The sequence below is a fragment of the Sardina pilchardus genome, chromosome 17 (assembly GCF_963854185.1).
Source record: "Sardina pilchardus chromosome 17, fSarPil1.1, whole genome shotgun sequence".
Classification (NCBI taxonomy): domain Eukaryota; kingdom Metazoa; phylum Chordata; class Actinopteri; order Clupeiformes; family Clupeidae; genus Sardina; species Sardina pilchardus.
This window is the reverse complement of record NC_085010.1, coordinates 13,395,757-13,404,777: the sequence shown is the minus strand read 5'-3', so window position 1 is coordinate 13,404,777 and position 9,021 is coordinate 13,395,757. Positions and strand designations below refer to the sequence as shown.

At 43.1% G+C, this 9,021-nt stretch overlaps 2 protein-coding genes across 2 annotated transcripts in view; both read right to left on the bottom strand.

The window, feature by feature from the left end:
* cfap54 (cilia and flagella associated protein 54) overlaps positions 1 to 4,271 on the bottom strand; it is a 54,533-nt gene extending 50,262 nt beyond the window's left edge. The window contains exons 1-9 of the mRNA XM_062517468.1: positions 4,123 to 4,271; positions 3,841 to 3,946; positions 3,605 to 3,751; positions 3,008 to 3,176; positions 2,438 to 2,496; positions 1,997 to 2,140; positions 1,539 to 1,652; positions 942 to 1,043; positions 1 to 53 (exon numbers count right to left, since the gene is read on the bottom strand). The exon at positions 1 to 53 is cut by the window's left edge and continues 140 nt beyond it. Coding sequence (XP_062373452.1) covers positions 1 to 53; positions 942 to 1,043; positions 1,539 to 1,652; positions 1,997 to 2,140; positions 2,438 to 2,496; positions 3,008 to 3,176; positions 3,605 to 3,751; positions 3,841 to 3,946; positions 4,123 to 4,271 — 1,043 coding nt within the window. The remainder of the gene's footprint in view (positions 54 to 941; positions 1,044 to 1,538; positions 1,653 to 1,996; positions 2,141 to 2,437; positions 2,497 to 3,007; positions 3,177 to 3,604; positions 3,752 to 3,840; positions 3,947 to 4,122) is intronic.
* Positions 4,272 to 5,375: 1,104 nt separating this feature from the next.
* Positions 5,376 to 9,021, bottom strand: LOC134061886 (serine protease 27-like). The gene is made up of 6 exons (XM_062517705.1): positions 8,968 to 9,021; positions 8,289 to 8,389; positions 7,737 to 7,816; positions 6,658 to 6,917; positions 6,219 to 6,361; positions 5,376 to 5,666 (listed from the first exon to the last, which is right to left on the bottom strand). The coding sequence occupies exons 1-6, from the start codon at positions 9,017 to 9,019 to the stop codon at positions 5,493 to 5,495; spliced, it is 810 nt and encodes a 269-aa protein (XP_062373689.1). The 5' UTR covers positions 9,020 to 9,021; the 3' UTR covers positions 5,376 to 5,492.

The following is a 9,021-nucleotide window of genomic DNA, read 5'->3' as shown; positions in this document are numbered from 1 at the left end:
CCCTCGAACAGCTCCAACAGGATTCGCTCTGTGTGGTTACGGGGCCATGGCATCTGGAGAGAAGAGATGTGGAGAGAGAGGAGATGTGGAGAGATAGAGAGAGTTAGCAAGAAGAGAGGGCAAGAGAGAGAGATCAGGAGAGAGAGAAGAGATGGGGTGAGAGAAGAGATGTGGAGAGATAGAGAGAGTTAGCGAGAAGAGATGGGGAGAGAGAAGAGAGGGCAAGAGAGAGAGAGATCAGGAGAGAGAGAAGAGATGGGGTGAGAGAAAAGATGCGCAGAGGATGAAATAAGGAGAAAAAATTATTTAAATTGTAAATTTCATAAAGACCAAGGTCATGCATCCAGCAATGGCTAATAATGATGGGAGAATCATGAATCGCTACATTTCTGTATGAACTGTGTACTGATTATGTATACCAAAAGTGTAAAAAATGCACTATGGCACTACTGTATGGCAAAAGAAATAATGCAACAGTCTGCCGTCGGAGGCTACAGTATATTAGCATGATTTTATCCAAACTGATGTTAAATTTTCTATTTAAACGAAAAAAAAATAAGAAAAAATAAATAAATAAAATTAATCTAATTAAAAAAATTAGAAATAACATTCAAGCTACAGTGCAAAGGAGACCTTAGGTAGTAATTAATGCTACATACTGTACATGTGTGCACGTATCCATACAGAATACATTCTATTCATTTAGCAGACACTTTCAATTCAAAGTGACTTACATAATATGTCAATTATATATTACAAGGGATAACATTGTCCCCGGAGCAACTTGGAGCTTGGTGCCTTGCTCAGACGCACAACGATGGAAGCCGGGAATTGAACCCATAACTTTCCAGGCTACTGCATGCTAGCCTAGCGCCTACACTACCACTGTCCCAGCATGCATACATGTGTGTGCACATGTGTTGTGAGCAGAGCATACGCACACTTGTAGCATCCTTGAGGCAGTTCTTGGTTTTGGGTCTGAATGAGCTTTTGGGTTTCCTCCGAGGTTCGTACACACTCCTTTTAAACACCATGATGGCCAGCTGCAGTGTAGAAACAGCGAGGCAACAATAACGAGGAGAGGATTTTAAAAAGTGCTCATTAGTAACAGGCAGCCTACCGCTCTGTTTTATTTTAATCTCTATAAGTACATACAGTATACAGTATCACTATATATCACTTACTCATTCACTCACACTCACTTCTTTATTTACTTACTCATTAATTGATTAATTGATTAATTCATTCATTCCATCATCCATTCCTGTATTCATGCACCTGCCTGTCTATCTTCCGCTCATGTATCCATCATCCATCCATTCATTAATTCAATCATCATTCATTCATTCCATCATCCATCCATCCTTTTTTACATATTCATTCATCCTTCTGTGCATCCCTCTGCCCATTCATCCATACATTCATTCATTCATCATTCAATCATTCATCTGTGTAATTCATTCATTCATTCATTTACTTACAGCATTGTCATTCACTTGCCTTTTTATTCATTCATCCTATTTATCCACTCACAGTACCTTAACAGTGGCCTCCTTAAAGGCCTTCTGGTCCTCTTTGCTGAGGGTGGAATGATCAGGATGCTCCAGATTGGCCAGCTCACTGACCTTGCCCAAGGCACGTCTTGCAAACACCTACAGGACAGGAGGACAACATGAAGTTACACTGTTGACTATATACGCACACACACACACACACACACACACACACACACACACACACACACACACACACACACACATGCACACACACAAACGCACTACACAGACACATGAACAAACAAACACACTCTCTCTCTCTCTCTTTCAAACACACACACACACACACACACACACACACACACTCACCACAGATATACACACACACTCACTGAAAAAAAAAAAACGTAGCAGTCTTTTCCGAATCTGTGCCCATTTCAATGTAAGTGAGAAGTCTCCTTTCATTAGTGGTGTGGTGTGTGAATGAGTCAGTGACCCACCTCCGCGTGGACGCCTGCCTGGCCCTCGTAGTAGCACTGGCACACGGCACAGTAGAGCGTGGTCCTCCAGGCCAGGAAGCGAGGGGACAGCAGTGGGATGGAGGTCTCCAGACACACACAAGTCCACAGCAGGAACTCCAGAGCCTGGGGAGAGAGTGAGCGAGAAGAGATGGGGAGAGACAAGAGACCACGAGAGAGAGAAAAGCGGTGGGGTGAGAGAGAGAGAGAGAGAGAGTGCAAGAGATCAAAGAGAGAGAAAGAGAGTGAAACAGAAAAAAGACCAAGAGCCAGAGAAGGAAATGGATTACAGGCACAAGCATACACATACAGATCAATCGGACACACACACACACACACACACACACACACACACACACACACACACACACACACGGACACTTCACATAACGCTGTTAATATAATAAAAATAAATACAATTACCTGTGAAGATCGGCTCACTGACATAAGGTATCTGCAGATGTCATATACATATAGGGAAGCTGAAGGCAATGAGAAAGAACATCTTAAAATGACTGGCATGTACAAAACAAGTACACACTGCTGTGTTTTCTTATTTCATGGTGTGCCTTACTGTCTCACACCCTTCTGCTGCACTGAATTGTCAGCACAGAGTTAATGAGGCTGGCTATTCTCATCTCAACCCTACAAGAAGGCATGCCACATAACAAATTGATTTAATTGAGATCCTTATCAGAGGGCACTTTAGCCTGTTTGAAATGAAGACCTGTCGATTGGCCTGTACCACTCAGAGGAAAAGACAGCCAATCCCTATTCCCCATGTGTCTATTTTCACTGTTCATTTTACTGCTAATTTGAATGACAGCAAAATGAAACGTATAGCCTATTGTAGTGCTTTTACACTTACACATGTTTTACACAATAGTATACACATCATGTTTTACACACTATACTATCATTTCTATCATGGGCATACACGTAAATAAATAAACAAATAAGATCCAAATGATATCAATAAACAACTGGGGGCACCATTGTAAACGAGCCAGCAGAGGTTCTCCTGGGGCAGCACAGCCTGCATCATTATGCGCAGGAATCCCAGCAGGCTGAGAAGCTTCTGGATGGAGTCCAGGCTCGGTTCTCTGCCTCGGGCTCTCTCCAGGTAGAATGTGCACAGACACTGGCCCTGGAGCGCTTGGAACTGAGGCAGACGGATGGCGGAGAAACAACATGGTCAGCTGGTGGTGATACGGCAAGACTCCAGTTTTCTTTAGCATGACTTACTGAGTGAGATACTGTTGTTGTTTAGGGTTAAATATAAAACTAATTGGTAGATATAATTTAACAGCTGTCCAAAACATCTCACACGTGTGTGTGTGTGTGTGTGTGAGTGTGTGTGTGAGAGAGAGAGAGAGAGAGAGAGAGAGAGAGAAAGAGTGAGTGTCTGTATGTGTGAGAGTGAGTGAGTGAGTGAGTGAGTGATGTGAATGTCAATGTGAGTGTGAGTGTATGTGACAGAGAGAGAGAGAGAGAGAGAGAGAGAGAGAGAGAGAGAGAGAGAGAGAGAGAGAGAGAGAGAGAGAGATCTGTAGAACTGATTATAATTAGTTCTAAAGCAGTAGGCCTCACAGTAAGCTTAGCTTGGTTGGTATTGAAGCCATCAGGGAATAAGGCGCACTTGAAATGGTCAACATCTTTGATACCGTCTATGGTCATCATGTCACCGTGCTCACACAGGTAGCGTCCGTAGCCTTGCCACTGTGCAAGGTGGTAAAGCTGAACAGCGGATTATTATTTCGTTAATCATTTGGTGAGAAACTGAACATATGATTGTTGAGAATTTAAAGATAGTTTGTAAAACATACCTTGTTCGAGAAGAGAAAATCGGCTATTTGCAAAACGTGTTGGTCATAATAATACGTTGGGAGTCGAGGTTTATACTTGTTCCATATTTCAAAAAGCAGCTTCGACCTGTCAGTGTAAACATAGGCAGATTGATTTACGACGCCAATAATATTTGTAAGTATGATGTTGTGGTGCTTGTCTAACATGACAATCATCAAAATACATCGTAGACCAGTATTTCTTGGTCATTCTGTTCATTAAAAAGCTAGCCAACCCTCCATCTACAGTAGTTAGCCACTCACCCTCTCACATAGGTGTTCTGGTCATACTTTGTAGAGTCCCTTATACGTTTAATGCATGATTTAAACTCTTTTATTTCTCCGTCAAAGGCTGATATTACGGGGTTTTTCTTGTCAATCTTCCCATAGTAGCATGCAGGCAGTGGCTCCATTTTCGTCGAGGAATGGTAGCTTGCTAGTAAGCTAAGTAGTTAACTTTAGCTGCAAACCAAACATAAGAACATAACAAACACGAAGGTTGGGAAGCATTGAGTTGTCATAGTAACGTTCACGTGGGAGCGGTGGGTCTCTTGTGGACTTGTTGTGCATTATCTCTCCAGTAGATGTAGCTATTGCTCTTCAACAAAATCCATCCACAATGAACGATGTTTTTTTTTTGTTTTGTTTTGTTTTTTAGCTTGTTCATGACAGTGGGATGTAGTCAAATCCATTGACTGTACAACACACAATCATGCTGCAAGAATAGCCATCTATCTTTGCCCTTCAAATTAATGACCAGTAGGCTAGGCTATAGTGATACAGGCTATAACCATGCCTGCCTCAGGAAAAATGTAGCCTACATGTGCCTACAAAATAATTAAGAATAGCTTTTTCATGTATAATCCACTATGCATATGCAGCTCATTAGTGTTCATAATCAAAGTTTGTAAGTGACATGGAAACAGACTTAAGAGTTGTTATTCTCACATGGGCCTCTCGGCCCATGTTATTTTTTCAGAGAAAAAATCCTCAAGATACCGGATCTCTGGGCAAAGATATTTTGTAGGCAAACTTCAGAGGATTATTTGTAGGCGAACTTCAGAAGTCTATTCATGGGTTTCATCAGGTCCCTTTCCACAGGTGTAAAATCAACCACCTAGATTACGAATGCAGACTGCATGGTGCTTGATTAATACACCTGTGGAAAGGGACTTAGTGAAACCCATGAATTAGCTGCTCTACTTGGCTTAAGAGTTGTGATAATTAAAATCAGCTGGTTTAAGTGAATGGTTGGAACAAATACAGTATGTGGTAGGACTTTACTTTCTGAAGCTGGACTTCTCCACATCTGAACTAACTAGCTGGCCAACAGCAGCAGGTCACACACCCAGTTTTTGCCCCACTCTTTTCGTTGTCTTTCAGATTCATTATATGAATGCTGCACTTTATGTACGTTCTGTTTGATAACTCTGATGAAAAAACCCTGAACACAGATTGTGGAAAGGTCGACATGTAGCCTACACAAACACACACACACACACACACACACACAGCAATTTGATGCTGCAAAATATTTTATTGATCAGATAGACAAGGGGAGAGGCAGAAGAGAAACAGGAGAGAGGGACAGAGAAATATCAGGTGGAGGTGTAGTTCTCCTCCCTGCATGACCACTAGAGGGTGAATTTGCGGATGGCGACATTGATGAACTGTTTTTTGTAACTGCGCACACGTGTGTACACCCCAGGGTAGCCACGCCGGGCACAGCCTTCTCCAAAACTCACCACCCCGACCTGGACAAACTTCCCAGAGGACGACTTACACACCAGGGGGCCGCCAGAATCACCCTACACACACCACACACACACACACACACACACACACACACCAAAGAAATAGCACACAAACACACACACACACACACACACACACACACACACACACCAATAGGATCACAGATACAGAAAGTGAGACACACACACACACCCATACAAAACATTTAGAACTCCCCCTGCATACACACATCACACCTCAAACATAGTTACATTGTGCAGCAACAGACACAATAGAGAAAATGCATAAAGTCTTAATCCCCTCGTTAATACACAGGTTCACTAGAACATATTTCTCTCTCTCTCTCTCTCTCACACACACACACACACACACACCAATAGGATCACAGATACAGAAAGTGAGACACACACACACCCATACAAAACATTTAGAACTCCCCCTGCATACACACATCACACCTCAAACATAGTTACATTGTGCAGCAATAGACAGAAAATGCATAAAGTCTTAATCTCCTCGTTAATACACAGGTTCACTAGAACATATTTCTCTCTCTCTCTCTCTCTCACACACACACACACACACACACACACACACACACACACCTGGCATGAGTCCTTGCCCCCCTGCATGTATCCGGCGCAAAGGTGCTGCTTATCATTGGTACCAGGATACACCTTCCTGCAGGTATCGTCATCCACTAGGGGGAGCTTCAGCTGCTGCAGGGTCCTCATACCTCCCAATGGCTCTAACATAGAGAGAGACAGCGAGACAGAAAAGAGACAGAGTTAGAGTTACACACACAGATGACACACACACTGACACACCAACATAGGCACGCATACTAGCATTACAACCATGCATTCATTCTCAAGCAGACACGTAGACACACACATATACACACATACAGTACACCCACACCCACACCCAAACCCACACACACACACCCACACACACACACATACTACACACACACACACACACACACACACACACACACACACACACACACACACACAGAGACACACACAGACACACACTTACTATTCTCAGCCACGTTGCCCCATCCGGTGACCCAGCACTCAGAGCTGGTGTTGAAGACGTCCCGACGGGTGGGCAGTGCCACGGGCATCACAAGATCGGAGGTGACCACCGACGTCTCCAGCTGCACCAGGGCGATGTCATTGTACAGCGTACTCCAATTGTTACGGTAACCGGGGTGGATCAGGACACGACTTACGGAGTACTTCAAGCCATTGGGCACATGAAGCTTCAGCTGACCGACCAAGACTGGTTCCAAACGACTGTGTGTGTGTGTGGGGGGGGGGGATGTGTGTGTGTGTGAGAGAGCATGTATTTGTGTATGTGTGATTGTGTTTGAGAGAGAGAGAGAAAGAGAGAGAGAGACAGAGAGAGAGAAATATGTTACTATGGCTGTTTTCAGACAGGTTTTCCGCACATTCAGACATGAAGCATATGTGGAATGTTTACATGTATGGCCAGGTCACCTGTTATTCACATCTAATTTAAAATTTCCGTCAATTGGGCTTTAATTCACTGGACAGATAATGACGCCTAATAAATGAGGCCCTGCTGTCAGCTGTGCATGCCTGACAGTGGAAGAGTGTAGTTTTTACACCAGGAGTATGGAGGAGGCTAGCCTTGCTGCATTACCTGTTAAAAAGTTAAAGTGATAAAAAAAATGATTGAAAAACCTGATTAATGCCTTGTAGGCCAAAACATATTTGTTTAGTAAAGACTTATGGAGCCAGCGTGTACGGCACTTCTCTATCATAAACAATTCACACACATACACACACACACACAGCCTGGGTACCACCCAAATTTAGCCCCGCCCACAACATTTGAGGTCGGGAAGTTCGATTTGGCATTGCTCCGTTGTGGCGCAACTATGCTCGGACCAGAGCTGTTTGGACCAATCAAATTATGATTATGGACAGGTAAGCAACCCTCGTCTATCTAGTCACCTGAGCAAGCTTAGGTTGAGTTTGTTTGCAACAGACACGCTGTAGCAACAGAAAAGCAGTATCAGATTCAATGTAGTATGACAATGTCAGGCTAACACACACACACATACACACACTCTTACAATAAAGACTTACAAGCTGTATCGGTCAACGCAGTGGGCGGCAGTCAGAACCCATCTAGTGTTGATAAGAGAACCGCCACAGGAGCTGACATGCTGAGAACAGAGCACACACACACACACACACACACACACACACACACACACGAAATTCTGAAATTCACAGAAATTCTGTTTGGAGCCAATATGAAAGATATAAGATGTATTACTGGCTGACATGCACTCACATGAACAGTGCCTATAAAATGTAATCACCCACTTACCCATTTCTGCTTTTCCTTTGGAAAGCTGATTAATTTAGCCTATTTTGCCCTATTTTTACTTTAAGTCACAAAAATTCCCTCTTTAATTTCAAAGTGAAAGCAGCTTTCTACAAAGTAATGTTATTTAATTAAAGGTATATACTGCAAAAAAACAAAAACAATTCCATTTAATTCCATAAATTCATCCCCCTCTCAAAGCTATGACTTAAGTTGACAGCTTTCCAGCCACTACACACACACACACCGTTCCATTACTGGACTTCTCTCAAACACACACACACACACACACACACACACACACACACCGTTCCATTTGTGGACTTAAGGTACACCATCCAGGGCCATTTTCCAGGGGCTGCATCCTCTCCCCCAACTATAGAGCTCCGGGAGTTGAGACGCGGCAAGCCTGCAGACAAACACACTGCATTACACACACACCTGCAGATAAACACACTGTGTTACTTAAAATATGTGGAAAATATGTGGGACATGCATTTAAATATTCAGTAAGGGGCAGGACAAGTGCCATATTGTAGTTACAGTACGAAATAACCACATACTGTACATTTCCATGGAGGATTATTTGAGGGCTGTCCCACCTCATTAGAAAGTCTCTGCTTCTATGCTCATATGAGAAATTATTTTATAGGCCTAGCCTGGGATGGACTGGGACAAAAACTTGGCCCTGCAATATTTGTCCCAAGTGGCCCTCAAATCAGTTGGATACACCTAATTAAATACAAAATCCCACAAAACTCAAATTTAAATTCAACTGAACAATTGACAATCAAACCTAAACAACATTAAAGGTGTTACTGTAAACACACAATCACAAACACACACACACACACACACACACACACACACACACACAGAGACACACACCTGTTGACATGGCACCATGAACATAATCCAACAGACAGCACTGAAGCCTGAGACACACACGTCTCACACACACACACACACACACACACAGCATCTCACCTATAGCTGTGCTGAGCAGCAGGGTCACACAGAGACAGACCCTGAGTGTCATCT

Excerpts from the sequence above, each read along its gene's own strand:
- LOC134061886 (XM_062517705.1), bottom strand. The coding sequence starts at position 9,019 with ATGACACTCAGGGTCTGTCTCTGTGTGACCCTGCTGCTCAGCACAGCT. Across the intron at positions 7,817-8,288 it reads TTAAGTCCACAAATGGAACG|CATGTCAGCTCCTGTGGCGG; the intron begins GTGTGTGTGTGT and ends CTCTGTTCTCAG. Across the intron at positions 6,362-6,657 it reads GGGCAACGTGGCTGAGAATA|AGCCATTGGGAGGTATGAGG; the intron begins GTAAGTGTGTGT and ends TCTCTATGTTAG.